Source organism: Cenococcum geophilum (genome assembly GCF_001692895.1).
Source record: "Cenococcum geophilum 1.58 unplaced genomic scaffold K441scaffold_50, whole genome shotgun sequence".
Classification (NCBI taxonomy): Eukaryota; Fungi; Ascomycota; class Dothideomycetes; order Gloniales; family Gloniaceae; genus Cenococcum; species Cenococcum geophilum.
The window spans coordinates 1,100,334-1,125,335 of NW_027137608.1; the positions used below are offsets into that span (position 1 = coordinate 1,100,334).

Genomic DNA, 25,002 nt, shown 5'->3' on the forward strand with positions numbered 1-25,002 from the left:
CGCCTTAAGGCCTTTTTATATTAAGAGTAGTATATTATAGTTCTCTATGCCAGCTACTAAAAGTATTACTTCTTAGTTAATGCGTAAGGGGCATAACAGTATTACGTGTTTTGGTGTCTATCTTGGCCAGCTATATTCGCATCTTAGGCTACCTACTAAAACACCTGCCCGGTAGAGCCAGTCTTTTAGTCCTATTATTCCTATTCTTAAGAGTGTCGCCATTATATTTTCTGCCTTTATTAGGCCATCTTGGAGCCCTAAAGTGTTTACCCCCTATAGCGTTAACTATACGGCTTGGGTTCCTCTTGTTTTAGTTAGCCTCTATACCTTTAACTCCTATATACCTCTCTAGAATTAGTCTAACCAGTATTATATTATGGTAGATGGTTTCCTAGCATTCTTTTATACTCTACTTTAGCTCCTTTCTTTCTCTTACTATTATCTTTACTGGCCTTTTACGCGTTTCCCTTCCTCCTCTATATAGGCTGGGCCCTAAAGCAGTACTATTCTTCTTCTGCTTTCTTTACCTATTTCTCCAATATATCTTCCCTACTTTAGGGTTATTGGTTTATTCTCCTATGGGGCGCCCTAGGGTCCCTCTATAGTTTGTTTAGGCGTATCTTAATATACTTTATAACATTAGAGTTGCGTTTATTTTAGGCCCTTTATATTATAGCGGCTTTAATATATAGTTATAGGGGGGGAATATTGGCTTCCTTCTCAAGCAGTGCTGTGGCCGTTCGCTTATATCCACCTATTATACTCCAGAGGCAGACTATTTGGACCTTTTAGAGTGGTTTGAGGAGCGACTTAGGGGGGCCTTTCTTAGATTCTCTAATGGCCCAAATACTGGACCTATACGTTATGGTTGGCCGGATAACTGCTGTGTATAGTAGGCGTGACCTCTGGAAGCATGGGCCCCATGTGGAATTGACGATCCTAGATAATGCGATGTACTGTGCTTGGCCCTTACGGGAAGGGCCAATATATTAAATAGCATATTGAGGTAAATAATTAATTTAATTTGGTTAGGTGTATATAGCTTCTAAAATAGTAGTACCTAATTTAGTAAAGTAATTAAGTTTAGGAGGTAACCGAATTTTAGAAGTCTGAGGTTATATATAATCTTCTAACTCACTAAAAGTTATTTAATTAGGATTAAGATTTAGAACTAGACCTATAAGGCTTTATAAGTATAGTGTGAGTATATATAGAGTATATACTTACTATAGTAATAGCTAAAAGACGGAGGGGTTAGTAGCGCCGGCTACCTATAGGTTATTAAAGTCTATAATTATTAAATTACTTATAATAAGCGTATACGCGGCATATACAATAGTAAAATTAGTAGTAAAAATTTACCCTAGTCTTTCTATTTAGTATAGGCAAACCTATACCTATATTACGCTATATATACTCGTGGCATACGCTATAATATTGAGGAGAAGGAGTTATAGTATAGCTGTTGTGGATATGCTACGCGCGTGCATAGGCCATGTTTTAATGACTAACTCTTATTACCTCATATAGCCATATCGGTGCATATACCTCGCATATGCGGTGCACGAAGACTAGGATATTCATAATCTTAGGATTTAATAACTTTGCATTTTCCATTTTATTTAAATTGCATGTGCATTGCATATGCGTAGGCTAAGCGTGGTCTGAAGCTGATTGTGGTCACGAAGCTGGTTTGCAAACTCTGACCACTTTCATCTTTCTAACCACGCCGAGTTTTTTCCTGCCCACGCGGAGCTGTGAGCCCGCAAATCGAAGCCGCTTCTTTTTTGATGGGCAAGCAGAGGCTTAGCTGTCTCGGTAGTCACACGGAGCCGTCGGTACGAGTCCGAGTCCCAACGCGATAATGAGAGCCCTTGAACAGGAATTGGGAGGAGCTCTAGGGTACCTCTATTCATCTACCCTGTTCTATTCTCCGACGAAAATCCCTTGCTTACTCATTTCAACCCATTAGTGCTGTACAGAACTGGAGAGCACCTGTTTTTTGCAAGGTTCAGAATGGGGTGGTCTTTTTCTGTTGGGTTTCCTTGGGATACCGACCTTGCTCTATACTCTTCCAATATACTGTTTACTCTTTCAGCCCATCCACTCGCTCAAGAGCTCCTCCGGTGTATCTCTTACTAGAACGTGAACATGTTCCAGAGCGCTGACACTCTGCAAATTTCGGGAGTTCTTGAACCAGAGTACTTTATTATTCTTCCCGCCGTTGTCACCCAACCGTTCTCTAAAAGTTTTCTCTACAAACGCATCAACCATCTCTCTCCCCTTTGGTGTTAGCACGCCCTCAGCGTCCGCATCCAACGGAGTCTTCAGCCACACCACAATATGCGATATACCCTCGGCGTTCCCATAGGGCCAGTCATTTCGTAGGATGTTGTAGTCGACCGGATCGGAGAAGGGAACTGGATTTCGGACCTCGAAGCGAAGCGGAGACTCTGATGGATCAATTGGCTTCCAATGCAGACGTTCAGAGAGGATGTAGACTGGGGCACTTCCGTACTCGCGTTTTACGTCCGTTGACCACGCTACATAGCGGCGGGCAGCAGAAGGCCAACGCTTGAAGTCTGCAAGTCTGTTCTCTGCTACTATCTGACACAATTCGGACCAAGGATGCGGTGTGAACTCAGAATCGGAATGGGCGAGGACTTCGAGGTCTACGGCTGTGAGATGGAAGGGAGGAGGATCGGAAGAGGATTTCTCGTTTAAAACGAAGGTTTCATGGAGTGCGGGGGATGTAGAAGGAATTTCTAGGCCGTTGATGGCCATGGTGTGTATGCCGTGAGCCTGTCTGTAGAATTTGAGCAAATCACCCGCTAGGGAGTTTTGTTGATAAGACGGGATTGACTCGTATTAGTGTGTCTTGGCAATTGCAGGGCTGAAATAAAGCGTGGGGAGAAGGTCCGCGCTGGCATGGTTTAATTTGAAAGCTGAGCTTAACTCTACTTCAGATCATTGCTTCATCACATATGCTGCAAAATGGCAACAGTTTTCGGAAAGAATCAAAGTAGACAGATGCTTTACATTCACAGGCAAATGGCCCTAGTGGGTCTAGCGTTGCGGCAAGATAATCGCTCCCTGCGGCGCGCCTGCTACGAGATCAAACACTCATGGAAACCCGTCCTCCAACAACATCATTCGCTCTTTCATTCCCCATTCCTCAAGCTGTGATAATTCGTTGCGAATCTAGCTGTCTGGGTGTATCTAGAGCCTGTCTGCAATCCGCGGCCGTCAATGAGTCTGATAGTTGACTAACCGCCGTGCGACCTTCACGTCTCAGTGCAGCGCACAATCTGTCACTCCCACGTCGAAAACTTCAATATTTACGAAAAGCCGTCAATTGATCTCGGATGGCCGAAAACGACACAGAGGGGCCACCCTCTATCCTTTTATGGTATGAGAGTCTGCTTTCTCGGCGGGTCGACATCGTTGGTGATTATGCTGGCAATGAACTCTTCCTGATCGAGGGCGATTCTGTCCTTCTGAACTGCTTTTGCGACACAAAGATCGACTTTGACGGTACTATTGCTCACATAGAGCTTGAAGTTTCCTTAAATCTCGGCGTTTAGCTAATTGATGAGATTTAGATGGCTTTCAGCTTCTTCACGCGGCGTATGCTGTTGAGGATTTTCTCCGGAACCTTGTTCAACGGAAATGCAATTTTCATATCGTTTTCTTCGACCAGCACCGCGAGTTGTGCATTCCACCTCGCCTTTCAGAACCAAATCAAGAGAAATATCTTCTTGCCCGTGAAGCTATTATTCGCCATCTTCACGTCAACTTGAGTGCGAAGCAGCCGGGAATCGCACTTCACGTGTTTCCGTCATTTCATTGCGAAGCATTCAAAGAATATCTGGAGTCTGCCGGTTTGTACTTTATCATGTGCCATGATGGAGCGTCATCAATCACGTCTAGCAAAAAGACGACCTCAGCGAAGAAGATCGAGATGCCCGAGAAAGCCAAGGGTGTACAGCAAGATAAGCACTCCTACAACAAAGCTATATTCCGTTCAATGATCTACTGGTTTGTGAAACACGGATACAATGCTGCTTTAGTCAATGGCGTAGAATGGCGGGATACGAAAGTTCTCACTACAATTCTTGAAGGCCGGTACCGCCAGAAGCCAAGAGCATTACGAATGCGCTTATTCAAACCCGGTGAGATTAATGCAGAGCAACAAGACTGCTCTTCAGATATCAATTCGCTGAATGCGCTCACTTCGCGGTATGGATCAAACTTTACCGAGCGTGAGTATTTGACTATCCTTACGATTAGCAAGATGGTTTCAACCAAAGAATCACCATCAAGCCTTATTATCGCTTTTCTGATTCACTCGGTTTTGCTGGCTCAATCGCCCTTGTCTGATCGATTTGTCAAGCCCACTACAGGGACTGAAGCGTCTCGTACTTTCATGACCGATTTCTGTCGCACCGCACGGTCAATTCTAGAAACAAGCTATTGGAAAACTAAGATGGAGCAGCTCTCGCCTACCCCTCGCTGTGATCTCGCTGACCTTGTGGATGGTCGGCTATTCAACGTATCATGCCAGATTGGTTCCTTTGGTAGCAATAAACGGCTTGGTGAATTCCTGGATGCAGTGGAATTAGTCTGCGGGGTTCGGCTGTTAGTAAAACCAGCGAAGAAGATATATCCGGATGAATATGTTAAGTCTATTGAGGAGGGGACGCCATCTTTTTATACGAACGGAGCGCCCGTCCACGGCTCCTCAAGTGGTGACTTAAAGCCTTACGCGGTCTTGCCTTTCGCAAATCCAGTTTTTGATGCTCATTTGGCCCCAGTCAAACTCGCAACGGATAGGTCTGCAGGAGCAAACTACAACAGCGCTTCCGCAAAGATATTTCGTGAAATGTCTCACTGGCACAACAGCAAACGACCACTTGATCCAAAAATAACACCGGACCAGCTGGTGCGCAGCAAGAAAGCGGCCTTCTTTGCCGCAAGACGGAATCAGTGGTTTATGGCCGAAATGACAGCATACGCTGCCAGCTTGACCAATGCCGTAGGAAAGATTTTGGATCCCGAGATCGTCACTACTGGCGTTAAAACAAAGCCGAAATTACCTTTAAATGAGCCACCTACGGAGAAGACAAACCAAAGCAATCCTAAATCAGGCGCCAAAGCGAACCCGAGAGCCTCTAAGAAAGGTCACGTAAAAAGCGGGAAACAGGCAATCATGGACGACATTGCTGCAACGAAAAACCGCCGGGATGAGGTGACTACCGAGAAGCTGATTCAGTCCTGGCGTACAAGCTGCAAACTATTCGAAAGCGAAGCTGTCCTATCAGTGCGGTATCAGAAGGCAAAGCAGTACCTTTCCAGTTTGAATACTGAAACTAAACGGACCGTTCTTGCCGCCGAAACTGAGCTATTCATGCTCAACGTCCTCCTTGGCATGTGGATATCGTTCTGCCGCGACAACAAGAAACAAGAAGGTCTAGATATTGCAGCTCTGATCTGGAATACGGCGACGCGCATCTCAAAGATGGATACGGGAATGACTAAGGCAATTGCACTCAGTGTGGAACTCACTATCAAGAATCTTGGTCTTCCCCAGTTGGTAATCGCGAAACCAGAAAACGACCGCCGACTGGCTTTTGATATGATTCTGACTACATCTACCAACCTTGATCTTTCTGTGCCTCTTTCGCCGCAACAGTTCCAGCTTCTACACTGTGGGCCCTACTTCGACCGAAGCATAGACTCTGCTCCAGATGATCGAGTACCTTTCGAACCGGATGGCTGGCAGAGAAAAGTTCTTGATGAAATAGATTCTAAACGTAGTCTTCTTGTGGTCGCACCAACATCTGCCGGTAAGTCTCCTTCAAGTCCTTCAACCAGGCGTTTTAAGTTATGCCGAGGCCTCTGAAGTAGTCTTCAAGATTCCGATAGCCCTACCAATTCTATGCAGTTGTTAACATACTCTTAGGTAAGACATTCATATCTTTCTACGCAATGAAACAGATCTTGGAATCAAACGACGACGACGTTCTTGTCTACGTGGCACCTACTAAAGCGCTTGTAAATCAGATCGCTGCCGAAGTTCAAGCCAGATTCTCTAAATCCTTCAAATACCCAGGGAAGTCGGTTTGGGGTATACACACACGTGATTATCGGATCAATAACCCCACAGGTTGCCAAATTCTTGTCACAGTTCCGCATATCCTTCAGATTATGCTCCTGGCTCCTTCGAACGCGAAATCTACAGGTTCGTGGTCAACCCGTGTCAAGCGAATTATATTCGACGAAGTCCATTGTATTGGACAAGCAGAAGACGGCATTATCTGGGAACAGCTCCTTCTTCTTGCACCATGTCCTATAATTGCTCTCTCTGCCACCATCGGAAACCCCCAGGAGTTCAACCAATGGCTGTACTCTACTCAAAAGGCGATTGGTAATGATCTTACCATGGTGTCACATCCTTACAGATACTCTGACTTGCGGAAGTTTGTGTACAATCCACCTAAAACCTTCCTCTTCCAAGGGCTTTCTGACAAGCCTGTGTTTGGACATCTTGGACTAGATGGATCATCTAATTTCACATTTATGCATCCTGTGGCAAGCTTGGTCAATCGGTAAGCGGTTTCTTCGGCAGCGAATGTACTTTTGCATCGACCGATTCTTTTTTTTACTAACTTCCAATAGATCAAGGGGTATGCCTGATGATCTTAGCTTGGAAGCACGGGACTGCCTTACTTTATGGGAAAGCATGTCAAAACACCAGAATGAGAAATATAAGGTTGAGCAGTCATTGAGCCCGTCTCAGATGCTTCCTAAAATTGTCCGCAAGGCTGATATTATCAAATGGGAAGAAAGCTTGAAGAAAGTGCTTAGAAAATGGGTAGCTGACAGCAGTTCGCCATTTGATGCAGTCATGGATGATCTAGCTAAGCCTCTCTATAAGCCTGTACCTCAGGCCGCACAAATTAGCGAAGGTTCGGTTTCGATTGATGCGGATGATCTCTGTTCAACAACCCTTCCTTTGCTCACCAAATTGCACCAGCAAGATGCCTTACCCGCCATTCTATTCAATTACGACCGCAGCCAATGCGAAAAGATTTGTATAAGGATCCTTGACCAGCTTAAGACTGCTGAAGATGAGTGGAAATCTTCCAGTCCGAAATGGAAGACGAAACTCGCGAATTGGGAAGCATGGAAGAAAAGCATGGCTAAGATTGGTAAAAAGGGACCACCAAAGACATCGAAGAAGAAAGGCGCTGCCGCCGATGAGGAGGGTGTTTCTAAAGCCGACCTTATGAAGGATGCAGCGAATACCGAGATCAGTCCTTGGGCCTCATTCGATCCAGAGAATCCTGTTGACGGCTTCCACTTCGCAGACAATAAGAGGATTCAACCTTCAGAACTAGCCCTATACATTCGGCAATTACACCGCCGCGATCTTCCAGAATGGCAGTCTGAATCGCTAAAGCGAGGCATTGGAGTTCATCATGCTGGTATGAACAGGAAGTACCGGCAAGTAGTTGAGATGTTATTCCGGAAAGGCTTTCTGCGAGTTGTTATCGCTACAGGAACTCTCGCACTTGGTATAAATATGCCTTGTAAGACTGTGGTGTTCTCTGGCGACTCTGTTTTCCTGACTGCACTCAATTTTCGCCAAGCTGCTGGCCGTGCTGGTCGCAGAGGGTTTGATATGCTCGGAAACGTTGTGTTTCAAGGCATTTCTCTCAACAAAATTTGCCGGTTGATCAGCTCAAGACTTCCAGATCTAAACGGCCATTTCCCTATTACAACTACTTTAGTTCTTCGACTGTTCACTTTGCTTCACGAATCCAAGGACTCACCTTTTGCAGTACGGTCGATTAACTCTTTGCTATCTCAACCCCGCCTCTATCTAGGTGGTGACGAATCCAGAATGACAGTACTGCACCACTTACGCTTCTCTATTGAATATCTTCGGAGGCAATACCTCCTTGATTCCACCGGCGCGCCGTTAAACTTTGCAGGTTGTGTTTCACATCTCTATTTTACTGAGAATTCTTCCTTTGCATTCCACGCATTGCTCAAAGAAGGGTTTTTCCACAACCTATGCGCAGATATCGACAATAATCCTGAACAAGTGCTCCGTACACTTATGCTAACCATGTCACATCTATTTGGCCGTCAGTACTGCCGTCAAGCTGATCAAGAATTCATCGAAGAGGTCGTGAAGCGATCACCTTCTCTCGTGTTTCTCCCTCCACTGCCGAAACAAGCCGCCAGTATTCTGCGCAACCACAATGATGTTACACTTAATATCTTCAGTGCCTACGTACGCACGTTTGTTGAGCAGCATATCAAGGAACCGGACTGCTACCTTCCCCTGACTAGCCTTAAAGCAGGCGGCGATATGACCCCAGGGACCACCGTAGTACCACACCTACCCCCAACATCGATCCGGTCCTCATTTGTCGCTTTATCAGGCCATCAAGACAAGTTCGACTCGATCCACGATCTTTGTACCACCACCCGCAGCGGTGTCTTCCTTGAGGAATCCGTTATCCCCTTTATTGGCCTCTACCCTGACGAAATGGACGTCCCTCTCAACGCATATCTCTATGACTACTTCATGCATGGTGACGTCAGTGCGCTAGTTACAGCAAATGGCGTCCGCAGAGGCGATGTCTGGTTCGTCTTGAACGACTTCAGTCTCATCCTAGCAACCATCGTGACCAGCTTGTCGAACTTCATGAAGCTGTCACCAGATAATGATATGGGCATGGCAGAAATCATGGGCAGCGGCGACGCAGCAGAAGAGAAGAAGGAAGATAAAGAAGTCCCTGATGACACCGCTGCCGATACCGCCTCCAGAGAAATGAGAGGGGTCGCCGGAGACAGTCACGGGCCAGGCGCCGGCAGGACTGGCAAGGTGGAACTGGTCGTTGGCCGGAAGAAGAAAGCGAAGGTGGCAGATTCCTGGGACGATGAGGCCGCTGATTATGAGGATGACGACGCAGATGACGGTGGCGAGGAGGCTTCTTGGGACAACACCGATGATGATAGTGAGAAACCTGCGTGGGAGGAGCAGGAGGGGGGGCTGCTGAATGTACTGAGGGCTTTTAAGAAGCTACGGGAGGAGTTCGATACAAAATTCAAGGTTATGTGGGCCTAGCTGGGGGTTTTAGGCCGGCTTTAGGTAGTTGGTTAGTCAGTCACACAGAATTAGAATGGTGTTCGGGCAGTGACTCTGGTTCGGGCAGTAACTCTGGACGCTCATTGTACACAGGCTATGGTCCAGCTTGGACGTACCTAGATATTTATATACGAATTCACGATCGGAAAATTACGTTCATCAAACGGCGCAAGTTGTTGCGATGCTTTTCCTACTGGGTAGTATAAACGTAATGCCATGGTACTTTAAGTTACAACTTCTAGTGATTGCTCTATATGGAAATCATTTTCATATGAAAGTACGGCCATAGAATATTTCCGCTCAAAAGGTACTAATTCAGGAGTAGCAAAACCAGAGTTAAAAAATGAAAATCAGTTGTGCGTATATACAGACACGATATTAGTACATATGAGAAACATCAAACTCTACTTCTCACTTGTTGTCACCACCCTTCTCAGTAAAAGACTCACAAAGACGTCTTGCTTATTAGTAAAACGATATGCTTAGGCTTAATTCTTTCATTCTTGCCAGAAGAACCTAAGAGTCGAACACACTTTACAACTTTCCGTGCAACGGACTAGCGTTGTGGGCCGCATGGGTTTCTATTCGTTCTCGAAAGATAAAGAAGTCTTTGTGTAGGCCTGAACCTTTAATAAGTCTGGCTTCTTTCTAAATGGAAGTCTCCAGTTCAACTACTTTATTGAGACATGTTGTGAGGTTTCGGACGTTGAGACCGTAGGAACGTATATTTCACACATTCCCTAGGTCACTCCTGAGCTACCAATTCGGTCAAATGCAGCCGTTGCAGAATTTATAACCTTAAGTCGTACCTCTTGTCATATACCCTTATTTCAACCTGGGAATATCATATCTAGTAGGGAGTCTTTTCGTCAAGCCTAGGAAGTGACATTGTAAACCTCTGGCCCACATCTTACCACATCTCATACATTATATTTGCTATCAAAGTGTTGGAGCCTACGCCCACGCATTGTATAAGCAAAAGCCCGGTCATGAAAATATATATCACGTTTCATTCTGCTAGCTTCCTGCATGCAAATCTTCTTCTAGAAACTCTCGTATTACTCTCCACTGCCATTACATTTTTCACAAAATTCAGCATCTCGATCTTACAGCCTCTTGAATCTTCCTTCTTGACACAGAGAGACCACAAGATGCTATCTAAGAATAGACAAGAGCCTTTCGGCAGGTCCGAAAAGAACGCATGTCAGTCCAAGTTCTTTTAGTACACAGATACTAATGGGCGTCGCCAAAAGGCGTCTAATGTAAAACTCAATCCAAGCGATAAAACGACTTTCCCACAGCAGGACCTCCATATGTCCTCGGACAAAGATAAATGGGCAAGTTATCCCCGGCCCCCCAGATGGCCCAAGGAGCGTGTATGGGACCCAACACATCTCTGAAGCTTATTGAAACCAGATACTGACGATCGTTGTATAAATAGCGCCTGCGAAAGCCGTTAGGGGCCTGCAACTGCAGCCTCAAGGACTCTCGTAACGATCAAGCACTGTGGCGGTAATGGTTCGAGTTACGAATGGTGGAAGGGAAAGGCATTGGTGTCTTTTCCAAAGTCCGCCTTGGACCAAATGTCGTCATCGGTGAGCTGACGGGACCGCTGGAACCTCCAGGAAGTGTCTTTGAGGGAAGTCGAGGAGGATATCATTGCGAGATTGCTATTGGACCTTCATCCAGTGGCGTCAACGCATATATTGACACTTTTGAGGTTGGAAGCCTCGCGAGGTTCATCAATCACAAACGGCTGAGTTCCAGCAGACGAGAGGTGGAAGACCCGATTTTGTATCGTCATGACGACACAAGCCATTTTTATTAAAAAAAGCGAAAGGACTTGCGGAATAGTGATAACTAAAAATAGTGAACTATGTGGGGCATGGCGGATCACCTTGCCGAACAAATAAACATGAATATTATTGCCGAAAGAGTTTTCAAGGATTGACCAGGTGATATGGTCTAAAATATGTTGTACGCGAGGAAGCGCTGGTGACGTTGTTTCAGCCCTACTTTCCAATTGGCGCTAGACACTGCTTTCGGATAAACCACAACACCCGGCGTAAACAAACCGACCACTCCGACACACCAGATCACCATCACCATTATTCCAGCAGGAGAGGGCTGCATTCTCTCATTTTGGACAGGTGCACAGCATCAATTGTTCACGCAGGCATCTCATTCTCACCCATCGTTTTAATTCCTCTCACTACCTATAGGTTAACCCTCAAAACACGGATGTCTTCCTTGTCCCGAAAACCTGCTGGATGAGCTGCCTCAACCGACCTCCGCTCATTTTTGCACAATTAACAGAATAAAATGGCTCCAGCTGCTCAGCCATTGCCCACACGCTTCCCATGCTGGTGTAAAGCGGTATATTCTTGGGGAGGAGAGGTACAGCTCAGCTTCAGAATACCTCAATAAAGATGCTTGCTAACCCCGTCAAAGACCAAGCGAGATCTCGGTTTCATCGAAGGCGACCTTATAGAATGTCTTAATGCGGGAGATGGGTCATGGTGGATGGGGCGGTTGAGGAGAGACAGGCGGATGGTTGGGCTATTTCCCTCGAATTTCGTCCAAGTCCTAGATGAGAGCTTCCAGCCCGGGAGTCGGAATGCTAGTCCGTTAACAATGCAAAATGGCGGAGGAAGCACATCAAGAACATCTGGATCAAATCCCGGAGCGACCAAATCAACTCCACAAAAGACGAAAAGTATGTTTCGCAAACCGTTCACGGCGTATGCCGCTGCCGGCTCTCCAAACCCGGCGGCTGCCGCGAGAGAAGTCCAGCAAAAGGCAGGTGGCCTGTCCCCAAATCCTAACGGGAGCTTCTCGAAACATAAGCCGTATTCCTCAATGAAGCGATTATCACTCGAGAAGACGGTCCCATCTCCGCTCCCACAATCAAAGGATACTCCTCGATTTCGGGCAATATCTCCTGCGCCTCCACCACCATCTAAGCATCACTCGCACTCTCGTGCACCTTCACCAGCTCCTCCTACATCATATCAAGTACATTCGCGCGCTCCCTCCCCTGCGCCGCCCCTTCAACACCGTCCTCAGTCTCGAGGCCCTTCGCCGGTTCCGTACGATAATCGTGATCCGTCTCCACCGCCACCTGCACCTCCTCCACACCGAGTCGCGTATAATCCTAGCAGAGCGCCATCTCCAGCACCCTACAATGACTATAGAAATGCAAATGCAAATGGTTATCATACGCCTGCTCCGCCCTCGCCTATACCGCCATCACCTGGTAGGGGTAGGTTCACTCCTTCACCTTTAACAAACGCCATGAACGACGTAATGTCATCATTACAAGATATGAGTATTTCCAGGAGTGGCACTTCTCCAGATGAACCCGCAACTCCACCAAACATTTGGTCACCAGAAGCATTCGACCAAGTCTATCACGCTTCAGCCAAAAAACTGAGGCCACGAACATCTCTTGGAATTGGAGGGCAAGAAGAATATGACGAGCAAGACGATGGCTACCAAGACACACGCCCTTACCATTCACAATTCGATGATGGTCCACCTCAAGTACATAACTACGTTCAGCGAATGGAGAGCCGCCTAAGGAGGCTGCAGCAGGAAGAAAACCCTCGAGTAGTCAATGACCATTACGTTCCACAAGACCAGATGGGGCCTCCGCCAGCTGTTCCTCCAAAGAATCCCATGTACCAGCCAAGGTCGCAATCATCAATAGATCAGGTCAATGACTTTGTCGAACGCAAGGGGTCAAACCGGCGCACGTTGAAGCATAGGAAGTCAGCTTATGATATCAGCCGGGAGGTTCTGGGCCGTACTTTTACGACCAAAACAAGTGCCACAGCGCAGAGCGCTAGCACACAAAGTAGTAATGCAACAAATCACAGCCTAATGTCCGGGCCATCAGCTACGGCTATGAGTGCCACAAGCGCTGGCAGCTTCTACCGAAAGAGGTTCGGCATTGCTGCGGGTGTCAAAGAAAGACCCGTCAGTGTCATGGATACTCGAGACACAAATCCAAGTAGAGTTGGCTTTAGTGATGGTAGAGAAACACCATTTACAGGTGTGACGTACCACTCGAGTCATGACTCTCACTCACAACCCAGTTCTAGCTCACAAGTAGATTGGGTCGAAAACGTTGCAGATGCAAATGATCCATTAGGTGGGCTTATGGCTCCGAAGCCGAGGAAGAGTGGCTTTTTCCGGAAGGTCATAGAGTCTGCAAAGACGGGTGCTGCGAGCGCGCGAAGTACAATTTCTTCAGGCCAATCCAGTCGGCCAGTCTCGCGTCAAAGTAAAATACTATCCAACGGTATCGCTAGTATAACAGGTGGAACTATCTCGGCCCCTAATGCAGCAAGGGACATGGGGCTAGGCAGTTCCGTGGACTGGGTGCAAGTGCGACGAGACGTCAATAGGTCGAACTCCCTGAGCAAGAATGAAAGGGTCGAAAGAGCCGAGAGATGCCAGATGTTAGATCTTCCAGTGATCAACCCCATAGATGTTCTTTACGAAACCGCAGAGGGCGACGAAGGCCTTGATGGATTACCAATAGCTGAGCCTACAGACTTCATGCAATGCAATCTGGCCTTGGTAGACAAGAGCGCCCGGTTTGTGAACAGCCTTCCACTTGGGACGACACCTGCAACTCTAGCTCAGGGGTACGTATGCAGGCCATACAGGAGTGACGTTCAACGGCTTCGAGCCATTTTTACTTGGGTCAGCGAGCGGATATCCTGGGAAGAAGACTTTGAAGGCGACATTGATACGCGACACGTTATTCAGACCAAGCGAGGTTGCTCTGAAGAAATTGCTATTCTCGTTGCGGAAATGTGCTCATCTGTTGGTCTGCACGCCGAGGTTGTCAGAGGCTATCTGAAGACCCCTGGCGAGATACTTGATCTGGATATAGTGGCGCGCCCGAATCATTTTTGGAATGCCGTCATTGTAGACGGAGAATGGCGAATCATGGACTGCTCGCTAGCTGGTCCAACAAACCCAAAACGAAGCCTATATTCTAGCGCTGGATCTCAAATTGCTGACGGCTGGTGGTTTCTGGCTCGGCCGATGGAGATCTGTTACACCCATGNCCCGCTTCTTCCAGAGCAACAGCATATCTGCCCACCGTTACCTCACGACATTCTTATGGCTCTGCCGTGCGCTTGTCCGCCATATTTCAAGCATGGCCTTCAGATAGTCAATTTCGATACGAGCCTCTTGAATCTCGAAAACCTTGAGCTGGCACACATCTACTTTAATGTCCCCGAAGATGTAGAGTGTGTAGCTGAGGTCGAGGCAAAAGCAATCGCGCAAGATGCAGATGGAGATTATTTTGAGAGCGGCGACGTTGTACGCAAACGAGCTCTCGCTCAACCTGAGTGGATTGCAGGGCAGAAGCGATACACCGTGAAAGCCCTTCTCCCAGGCGATGAAGGTCACGGCATTCTGAAAATCTACGCTGGGAAACGCGGGCTAATGGTACGTGCTAACCTTTTTTTTTTATTGTTTTCGTCTTTCCTCTTTTGTAGTTTAAGCTAATCCTCTGTCAAGCACTCGATCAAGTCAAACCCGCACTCCTTAGCATTTGCTCTCCCTCTTGTTCACACTGGCCCTAATCCACCATACTCATTCTTGACACTACACCCGACTCCACATGCTCAGCGGCACGACCTTTATGTTGCTCAACCTCAATGTACCCGCCTCGCTCTCAATAACACATTCGTGTTTGCCATCCGTCAACATCCCTCCTCCCTTACGCGTTCACCTGATCCCTCAGTCTCTTCTGGAGTTGGAGCGGGTGGTCGTGCTTCACCCAATCCATTCGCCCGGCCTACCTCCGCGATGAGTATGAACTCAATCTCTGTTACCGGTTCCTCGTACTCCAACCCATCTTCGGCATCCCATGGCTCATCTAACTCTGGAGGTTCAGCGTCTGCACCTAAGCCGGCCAAGTTAGCCATCCAGACACCATCTGGCAAAATCATCAGACTAATGAGGAAGAGTGAGCACATGGGGGGCACAGCCGAGAGCGCGGATGGCAGCATATGGGAAACAGTAATCAAGATCGGGGAAAGAGGAACCTGGAGAGGCCTCGTGTTAGCTGATCGTAGCGCGCGGTGGTGCGTATTCGGAGAATGGGAATGCATCTAGACCCGATCACTTGTTTCGCCAAAAAATACCGAAAGTTTTGACCATTACAAAAGTCTTGTTTTCTCGGCGGGCTCAGGTATGGAATACGGTATTTGGCGGTTATTCTGGCTCTTGGCTCGCTCTTTAGATCCTGTTCAACACTGTTGGCGTAGTATTGTTTCGGGACGGCTTGGTGTTTTTGAGTCTTGGCATTTCTAAGGGCGTTATATTTAATGTCGGTTTGATGATTCTGGTGTCCGGAGGACCTTACGTTATACTGCCGCCGCGCATTAGAGCCGGTTTGGATATAAGCTTCTTGGGGAGGAGCATAAATAAATACATGATATTTGTATACTGATATGGGAGTCTGAATCGAGATCGGAATCATATGGGATAATTATTTTACCAGAGCATAGGAGATTATTGAATGGTAGCCTAATTAAATGAGACCTTCGGAGATACAAGGAGCCCACCTGTGGTGAGCTCTACGCATGCTCGCGATTCCATGTAGTATTTTCAGAAACTGCGCCCGTGGAGCCGATCCAAAATTTATATCATTAGCATATTCAATCTTAGCCTAGTTTCGCAGTTTTCTAGGATTTCCTCTTCAATGGGGCCATAAATTTATAAGAAATTAAATTCCGAATGCCAAATGCGAAACCCGACCGCTAATACGGCTGTCCAACATCTGGCATTACTCCCGTAGCCAATTCCAAAATAACTCTGATGCAAAATGCTCGACTTCACCAAATTGTGTTCCATTAGAAGAGCAAATCACATACGCTTAGAAGATAAAAATGAGAAGATCCCGGGGAAGAGTACGGAATGGAAAAAGAACGCCGTGCGATAAACCAAAAATGAATCACTGCGCTATGCCCTTAAAGGCCGAAAATCACCTCCAGATCTTCCCAAATCCTCCCAAATCCTCGCACTCTCTTTTCCCACTCATGTTCCTTACGGGGCTTCTCTATATCTTGATTCCTCCCCACTTTCCCTTTCCCCCTCGTCTTCAACATATCTTTCTGCCCCTCCGGCCCTGCTTTCACCTTCCACTTCTCCGCCGGCATTGGACCCAACATGGCGGTCCAATCCGGACCATTGCTATCAACTACCACCCTCCCATTGTACAAATAGCGCGTGGAATATGGCACACCAACAACATACTCCGTGCCCACATCGGATTTTCGCCACATATATCAATGCACGAATAGACATCGCTCAGAGCATACTCGGCTACCAGCGTACCATCGAAAGTAACGTTACAGCTAGGGAGGTTAGGCGCACTATATGAGGTCGTGAGGAAAGCACCGGTATAAGAAATGCCGCAGCTAATGGAATAGGTAGCCCCAGTTTTGGCGGTATAGGAAGTCCCATTCGAGCTAGGGTATGCGGATGGTGTTGATGACGGGCTTGCTAAGCTGGAACTCGAGATGGTGAGGGCAGAGGACGTGGTCGCTGAATCAGTTTAACGCAATTCGCTCCGCCCCCCAGACATTAGGGTTATCAATAGCTGGACTTATTGTATTCTTCAAGTCGCATTGGAAGATGCCAGGGAATGGAACAGTGTCTGGTGACTCTAGTCGGTGGTAGGTAACATCAACGCATTCGGGTGTCACAGCACAAAGATCCATGCACTGACCGAAAGTTGTCGTGTAGCCAGGTTCTAAGAAAGTTCCGTCACGATCGGTGCCGCATTCTATTTGAAACGCTGTTCCGTCAGTATTGTATAGTACTCCATCGCGTTCGGGACAATCTAAAGCGGCTGGTGTAGCGGACTACTAAAGAGCCTATCGATATTGGTGTGCTGCTCATCGAAATAATAGTGACTGGTCGGGTTGAAGGAACAATCGCATGTCTAACAATGCAAAGATTTAAAAGCCCAAGGAAGCAATTTGCCGCGTATACCGTCGACGTCACAACATATGCCGTTAGTGTCGTTGCTGTTGTAGCCGTCGTGGGAGTTGTTGCCATCGTGGCAGTCGTCGCCGTAGTTGCCGTGGTTATTGTTTAACTCGAGGATGAGCTAGAAGATGAAGTAAATGTAGTCGTGGTCGTGGTTGTGACCGGTATAGTTCCATTCATGGCAAGTTTCAGACCCACATTGTTGTCATATGCAGTCGTCCCAAAAGAGCTCTTCAGATAACAGCCACCACCTGTCCAAATAGCGTTCACGCAACTAGCCATTGCTGCACATGAGGTTGCACATCCTACCGGGCTGCCAGGGTATGTTATGCCGATCTGGGATCCCTGACGGTTAATACCACACTCGACCAAGAAAACTGCCCCAGTATTCGCAGTGAATGTGGTCCTGTTTGCGGCTGGGCGAGCTATCACAGTCGGAGTTGACGTTGCAGTCGACAAAGTACTTTAAGTGCTGGATGATATTGTGGAAGACGTCATAGGTGCGGCTGTAGATGTTATAGAAGTACCGGTCGTTGTTATAGAAGTGGGGAAATAAGTTGTTGGAACTGCTGTCGTGGTTATGGTCGTAGTTGTGTTGAAAAGCTGCCGCGCGCCCCAAATAGCAACGTTGTAATAGATGCTATCAATAGCGTACTTCAAGTAACAGGGGCCTTGTGGTGAACCAACGACCCATGATACGTCGACACACGGGGATGTGTTTGCACAGAGGTTAATGCACGTATCTAGGCTGTTGACGTAAACTGGCATGTTTGGTAAGTTTCCACCACCTCGATCAAAGCCGCATTCCACATAATAACTAAGGTTGTTGTTTGCAGTAAAAATAGTATTGTTTGCAGTTGGGCATGAGAGAGTCGCCGCAGTAGACGTGCTGGATGACGTAGATGAGGTTGCCGTGGCTGTGGTAGTTGTTGTCGGAAAAAGTTTTATAGCACCCCATATGCCAATGTTTGAGCCGCCTGGAAGGCTTATGGCACTGTGCAGGAAGCACGTGCCGGTGGCGCCAGGCACGATTGTGTATGCCCATGAAATAGCTTGACAACCAGGGGTATTTTCACAGGTATTCATGCATCCAGTCAAGTTATACTCTGCGGTTGCTGAGAGGTCGTTTCCGCCATGATCAACGTAGCATTGCACTTGGAATTGGTCTCCATTCGGATAAGTGATGATGGTACCATTTGAACTAGGGCATGATAGAGTTGAAGCAGTAGCGTTAGCGGTAACAGTAGTGGTAGCGGAAGAACTGGTCGAAGTTGTAGATGTTGTTGTGGGCGTTGAGGTCGTAGTTAGATATGAGCTAGAGCTTGATGATGGAGATGTTATACTTGTAGCTGGCGTTGAAGACAAAATTGAAGAACCTCCTGACGAGGACGATATCCCGAACGAGGAAGATGTTGTAGAGTTTCTTGATGAGGAGAGTGTCGTAGAGTTCATGACGGAAGATGGGCTTGAGGGGCCAGTGAGAGTCGCGGACGAAGATACGCTAGACGAACTATTTATGGTCAAGGACCCGACTATTGAAATTAATTGGGTAGTTGTGGGAGAGCTGGAGCTAGAAGTTATGTTGGATATAACTGTACTAGAGCTGGTAGAGTAGGTAGAAGTTGATGATGAAGAGGTGAACGGTTGGGTGGTTAGCGTGGCAGCAGTCGAGAAAGATGCGATACTCCCCACAGATAATGAGCTGGATGATGCAGAACTGGATAAAGAGCTGCTGGTGGGAGCTGTACCGGCATTCGGTGACGAAGAGCTGCGGGAGAGACTCGCTGATGTACTTGCAAATGGCACGGCACTACTTTGGGATGATGTAGTGCTGGGCACTGTCGTAGCTGGAGATGAAGAAGAAGAGTTCATAGAGCTTGTTGAAGCTATACTAGAAGTGAATATTATGGAGCTGGAGAAATTTGAAACAGTCCCAACACTAGACGATAAGATGCTGCTTGATGGCGATGCAAAGCTAGTCGACGATAATGACGATGACGACGACGATAAACTGCTATTTGATGAAGTGACTGCTATACTGGATGTTAATGAACTCGAAGTTGAAGAGGCAGTTACAGAAAATCCAGTTGAGGTAGAGCCACTGGCTCTCAGTGGTAAAGAGTTGGTACTTGGCGAGCTTGTCGAAGAGGAGGATATCAGGGAGGTTTGAGCGGTTGAACTTGAGGATGTTGTCGGCATCGTTATTGTGATTTGGCTCGAAGACGATGTCGTAGGGGTAGTGGAGGTAGTAGAGACGCTAGAAGATGTGCTACTAGAGCTTGTGACACTTGCGCTTGAAGAAATTTGCGTTGACGATATAGAGGTAGAAAGACTTGTTGATGAGGTAGAAGTAAAAGATGATGAATTAACGGATACGGTGGTGGAAGGTGAGAAAGATGAAGATAGAGTAGGTGATATGCTGACAGAACTCTGAGACAGCGTGCTCGAAAGTGCAGTACTTGAGGTTAGCGTGCTTGAACTTGAGGCATTTCTACTTGTGCTTGATTCAGCGCTTGAACTCGATGACACACTAGAGCTTGAACTGGATAGAGAGGTCTGGAGCAATGAAGTTGGTGTGGTAGCAAAAGATTGAGACGGCGTGGTAGACGTTGCTGTATTCGATGACCAAGTATTCGAGCCGGTTGAAGCGTTCGTGCCCGGTGTGATATTTGAGCTTGTTAGTATACTTGAACTTTGAGAGGATGAGTTCAGCGCACTCGTAGGTGATGGAGTTAACATGCTCGAAGCCGTTATACTCGACGACAGCACACTTGAACTTGTACTCATACTCGCACCGGATACACTGGATACACTAGTTGTACTTGAACTTGACGAGCCTGAGATTAGATAACTTGAGCTTGATGTACTGCTAGAACTTGATACGGAAGTTGAATTTGAAGCAGTCGTACTTGATGAAATGCTCGATAAAGTTGTCGAAGAGCTTTGGGATGATGTGCTTGTTGTACTATTAGTGGATCGAGGAGATGTGATGGGAGTCGTCATATTTGATGTGAACGTGCTTAGACTTGCAGAAGTGCTAAATGTCTGTACACTTGAGCCTGTTGAAGTACTTGTGCTCAGAGAACCCGTACTCGAAGAACTTGAACTTGAAGGAGCCGTACTTAATGAACTTGAAATTGGAGAATTCGTGCTTAAGGCAAAGCTTGAACTCGTCATAGTGCTTGGAGTCAATGTAACACTTGAGCTCGAAGGGCTTGAGTTTGGAGAACTTGTGCTCGGGGAAATTGAATTCAGAGAGCTTGAATTTAGAGAACTTGAGCTAGATATACTAATTGAACTTAAACTTTGGCTCTGTGAAGTGCTTGAGCTCGTCGAAGTACTTGCGCTTGATGCAGCATTTGAGCTAGATGAACTTATGCTCAATGTTGTAGCTGGATTGGAAGAATTAGAACTTGAAATGCTCGTGCTTGTAGAGGCCGTACCCGATACATTGCTTGGGCTTGAAGAATTTGTGTATAATGTACTGCTTGAGCGGCTTGAAGGACTACTTGGGCCGAGCGTTGACGTGCTCGAAGTAGAAGTCACAAAAGAGCTCTGAGGCGGTTGGATTGAAGTGCTGCTCGAGGCAGGCGACGATGTGGAGCTCGACGGTGAGCTACTTGTAGCCCCACTTGTTGCAATTGATGCTGTAGATGACGAGGAAGAGTTAATTGTACTCGAACTTAGCACAGCTGAAGAAGATAATGAGCTTGATGAAGAGCTCGCTGTAGCGCTGCTCGTAGACAAGACCGATGGGCTGCTTAAAGAAGCCGATATAAAGCTGGTTGTACTATTTGCTGTGGAGACACTCGAACTGATCGTGCTTGACCCGCTAGAGCTAGTTGATGTTGAGGTTGTAATGGCCACGCTAGATGCAGCTGGAGACGAAAACGAACTTGATGAAGCGTCTGTCTGGGAAGTGCTCGTGGATGATGTTACTAAGCTACTTGTAGGCGAGGTTATCGAACTACTTATAGACGAAGCGGCCGAGCTACTTGTAAATGAGACGGTTGCGCTGCTTGAAGGGGTTGAAGTAGAACTCTGCCTGGCCGTAGAGCTATTGCTCAATACTGAAGCAGAGCTAATTGATGACAGAACTGTTGTACTCGAATATGTCGTGGTATTTAATGAACTAGAATGCGCTGTGCTTGATGAGCTCGATCCGGTACTAGTAGATTGTAAAGTGGTGGCGCTAGTATTTGTAGCAAACGAGGAGCTAGTAGACGCTGATACTCTGAAGCTGCTGCTAGTTAAAATCGATGTCGAGTTACTGAAAGATGGCACCATTGTGCTGCTAGTAAATAATGTCCCAGTTGAATATGTGGACGACGTTGATGTAAAAGAGCTGCTTGCTATGGAAAGCATTGAGTTGCTCGCGGATGAGCTTGTCAGCATGGTTGATGATGACCCTCCCGAAGTAGATACAAATGTTGACGTTATGGAAGTTCTAGTGCTTGTTGAGATCGTAGTTGGCACAATTGACGAACTGGCCAACGAATATGTGGTAGAGCTTCCCGTTGAAGAAGATAGTGACCAAGATCCAGTACTAATGGCGCCTGACGATGTGGAAATCGAAGAAGGCACCATCGATGTGCTTGTGGAGGTGCCTAGCGTGTTACTTGTGGATGAGGCTGGTGTGGTGGACGTGTAGCTCGTATTCGAACTACTAGTCGTAGAGGCTCCGGAGGGGCTAGGAACAGAATTCGAAGTACTGGATGACGCAGTACTAGGAGTAGTTGAAGTGAAAGCGGAACTGCTTGAACTCGAGGAGACCAGATTACTTGAGGTAGATGAAGTCCCAACATAACTACTTGACGAACTAAAGCTACTCGAGGACGCGCCAGTACTACTTGGGGATGAACCAACACTGCTTGTCAATCTAACGCTGTTTGTAGAAGATGCCGATCCACTTGTACTCGACAGACTGTTTGTGGACAAGCTGCTTGATGAGGACATAGTTGAGGATGAAATTGTGCTGCTCCCTCCGCTGCCTGTTGATGAAACCGTGCTAGAGTAAACAGTAGTGGAAGACGATATTGAAGGCCCATCCGAAGATGACGTACCGCTTGCCACCCCGCTGCTGGTAGACATGCTGGGGAACATGGTAGAGCTGCTTGTGGAAGGTGTTCCAGCTCCGCTTGTCAGTGATGAGGAGCTAGAAATGTTAATGCTAGAAGGGCTAGAACTGCCCGATGGGGAGGTCAAAGCGGTAGTTGATGACGGCAAGCTTTCTGTAGTAGTTAAAGATGTCGAGATCAAGCTGCTAGTTGAAGAGCTGCCTGACGAGGAGGTCACAGTTGTAGATGGCGTAAATGTAGCTGCGGCTATACTACCTGAGGAGGTCGAAGAAGAACTGCTTGCTGAGGATAAAGTGCTCCCTGAGAATAGGCTGCTTAGTGATGATGCTGGGCCGCTTTGTGTTGAAGTCGAGGGAGAGCTTGTAGAAGTTGTGATCATGTTGCTTATTGAAGATGACTCAATCCTGGTTGTTAAGTTACTACTCGTTGATAACGTTAAACTGCTGCTTGAGGAGGATATCGTAGAACCACTTCCAGCTGATGTATACGAGGTCCCGCTCGCTGTAGCAGTAGCAGAGCTACTGCTTGTGGGAGAAATCGTGGAGCTTCCATTTGTCAATGGAGTGGAACCGCTGGGCGATGTAGAAAGAGAAGTTGAAGTAGAGGTAAAGTTGCTGGAGCTGTTCGTAGGGAAGCTGAGCCGCAGTGCTCCACATACATTGGTCGAAGACAGCTGTGCGCCTAGTCCTTTCTTGAGATAACAAGCTTGGGGGCCAAACTGATACGACAAGTTGACGCATGCTGGATTCGTTGCGCAGTTCATTATACACTGGTCATATGGGATCACGCTATAGTTTATGAGATCGCTATCCGTGTAGTCAATCCCACATTGGACCATGAAGCTATGTCCAGAGTTCACAACAATGGTGTTATTGGCATATCCGCAACATGTTACAGGTGAAGCAGTTGGAGTTGAGCTAGTACGTGTACCAGTTGTTGAAGATGCTGTGATGAGTATAGTTGAGGAGCTATTTGTTAATAGAAGCGAAGAGCTTGACGAAAGGCTGGATATAGAGGACGCTGATGTCAACAAGGCCAATGTTGAAGAACTGGGTGCCGAAGAGATTGAAGCTGTAGTCATAACGGTGCTTGAGGTAATAGAACTTCTAATACCGATGGGGGAACTACTAGAGCCGTTGTTGGCAGTAGTAGATATCGAAGGACTGGCGGAAGAGCTGCTTAGGATTGTCATAGTACCTACAGATGTTAAAGCTGTTGGTGAAAACGAGACGGAAGACGCCGAGTTTGAGGACTGTGAAGATGAAGTAGTTATAGAAGCAGATGACATGCTAGAAATAGTGGCGGATGAATTGGTCGAAGCCAACGATGAAGAAGTAAACCTTGAGCTGCTTGTTGACCCTGATACAATACTTGTATTTCCCTGCAAGCTGCTTGGCGCTGAAGAACCGCTAGAGCGAAGAGAGTTTAAAACGGTGGAGCTGGTTGTTACACTCGGAGAGCTGACGCGGCTTGGAAGCGCACTAGAGGTTGAAGAAGTAGGGCTAATTATGGAAGAACTGCTGGAAGTTGATAATCCAGAAGAATTTGGACTAGTTGCTGTCAGGCTCGCGGTACTGGTCCCATGAGAGCCCCCGCTTGTACTTGAAGTTTGACTAGAAGAGCTTGAGGATGTGGTTAAAGAAGTTGCTTGAGTGTTTGAAGCGCTAGAACTCGAGAAGGGAATTGTAGTTGAAGACTGAGATGTGGTCGGCATTGATGTGGAAGAGCTCGAGCTGCTTGTGGATAAGGTTGAGCTTGTGATTCCAGAACTTGATGGAGAGTATCCAGAGCTCCGTAAAAAAGAAAAACTCGATGACGATGACCTAGTGGAACTTTGAGTAGTACTTGTAGACCCTGGCGAAGACGAGCTGCTAGTAGTGGAGGCTGAGGAGAACGTATCAGAGGACGGTGTAATGCTAGATGAAGGAGAGGACGTTAAGGTATTGATAATTGAGGAGCTTGCGCTTGAAGTAGTGATTGTTGGCTGTGATGTACTAGAACTTGAAGAGGGCCCAGACGTCGTACTCGGAGGCGTCATAGAACTCAAAGAGGACCAAATTGTAGAGCTTAAAGTGGGCATCGGCGATGACGAATAGCTACTGCTTGAAGCTGTCGTGGAAATGCTTAATGCTGTTGTACCTGAGATCCTTGTAATGGATGTTCCAGTATTTGAAATCAACCCTGAAGAACTGGCTAAGCTTGAAGAACTTGATGCTCCAGCGAGTATGTTAGAAGTTGAAGTTAATCCAGGCGTTGTAGATGAAAACGTAATAAAGCTGGCCGATGAGCCACTTGATGTAGTGGCCATTGAAGAGGTAGAAGGTATCAAACTGCCTACACTCGTAGGAGTAGATGGGACACCAGACGAGAAACTAGATCCTGGATTGGTTGAAGATAAGAGCCAAGAGCTCGAACTCGATATTGGCGTGATAGAAAATGTGTTAAAGGATGGAGTTATAGTTAAGACAGAGGCTAGCTGGCTAGAAGATGGACTCGAAGTTACTCCAGGCGTTGTTGAGAATGGGCTACTAGACATTTGATTAAATGTAGATGTGTTCGAGATCGTGCTTAAACTTTGCCCGCTAGAAATAGTGGAAAAGGAAACAGACCATCCAAAGCTTGTTCTAGAAATGCTTGTCATCGATGTAGAAGAAGTTGAGCTAGATGGAGTTGCCATAGATGTTGATGAGGGATTGCTGGATGCCGAGATGGATCCTGAACTAGTAGGGTTTACAATGG

General features: G+C 46.9%; 7 protein-coding genes across 7 annotated transcripts; 3 read left to right on the forward strand and 4 right to left on the reverse strand.

Annotated features, from left to right (window-relative positions):
* Positions 1-1,955: 1,955 nt before the first annotated feature.
* On the reverse strand, positions 1,956-2,815 carry K441DRAFT_666783 (uncharacterized protein). Its single transcript, XM_067649709.1, has 3 exons — positions 2,140-2,815; positions 2,059-2,082; positions 1,956-1,995 (listed from the first exon to the last, which is right to left on the reverse strand). The coding sequence occupies exons 1-2, from the start codon at positions 2,782-2,784 to the stop codon at positions 2,065-2,067; spliced, it is 663 nt and encodes a 220-aa protein (XP_067499592.1). The 5' UTR covers positions 2,785-2,815; the 3' UTR covers positions 1,956-1,995; positions 2,059-2,064.
* A 282-nt stretch (positions 2,816-3,097) lies between these two features.
* Positions 3,098-9,379, forward strand: K441DRAFT_699398 (DEAD/DEAH box helicase-like protein). The gene is made up of 4 exons (XM_067653152.1): positions 3,098-3,534; positions 3,603-5,846; positions 5,963-6,608; positions 6,679-9,379. The coding sequence occupies exons 1-4, from the start codon at positions 3,366-3,368 to the stop codon at positions 9,140-9,142; spliced, it is 5,523 nt and encodes a 1,840-aa protein (XP_067499593.1). The 5' UTR covers positions 3,098-3,365; the 3' UTR covers positions 9,143-9,379.
* A 1,303-nt stretch (positions 9,380-10,682) lies between these two features.
* K441DRAFT_581197 (uncharacterized protein) lies at positions 10,683-10,991 on the forward strand (the record flags this gene model as incomplete). The annotated part of the gene is made up of 1 exon (XM_067644405.1): positions 10,683-10,991. A coding segment is annotated over one exon (309 nt), but the record flags the coding sequence as incomplete, so codon positions are not given.
* A 264-nt stretch (positions 10,992-11,255) lies between these two features.
* K441DRAFT_707952 (uncharacterized protein) lies at positions 11,256-15,731 on the forward strand. The gene is made up of 3 exons (XM_067653751.1): positions 11,256-11,560; positions 11,615-14,632; positions 14,705-15,731. Exons 1-3 carry the CDS (start codon positions 11,486-11,488, stop codon positions 15,302-15,304), a joined length of 3,693 nt encoding a protein of 1,230 aa, XP_067499595.1. The 5' UTR covers positions 11,256-11,485; the 3' UTR covers positions 15,305-15,731.
* A 1,147-nt stretch (positions 15,732-16,878) lies between these two features.
* On the reverse strand, positions 16,879-17,046 carry K441DRAFT_465490 (uncharacterized protein; the record flags this gene model as incomplete). Its single annotated transcript, XM_067641811.1, has 1 exon — positions 16,879-17,046. A coding segment is annotated over one exon (168 nt), but the record flags the coding sequence as incomplete, so codon positions are not given.
* Positions 17,047-17,803: 757 nt separating this feature from the next.
* K441DRAFT_467175 (uncharacterized protein) lies at positions 17,804-18,397 on the reverse strand (the record flags this gene model as incomplete). Its single annotated transcript, XM_067641826.1, has 1 exon — positions 17,804-18,397. A coding segment is annotated over one exon (594 nt), but the record flags the coding sequence as incomplete, so codon positions are not given.
* Positions 18,398-23,877: 5,480 nt separating this feature from the next.
* Positions 23,878-24,932, reverse strand: K441DRAFT_733994 (uncharacterized protein; the record flags this gene model as incomplete). Its single annotated transcript, XM_067654266.1, has 1 exon — positions 23,878-24,932. A coding segment is annotated over exon 1 (1,027 nt), but the record flags the coding sequence as incomplete, so codon positions are not given.
* Positions 24,933-25,002: the final 70 nt, after the last annotated feature.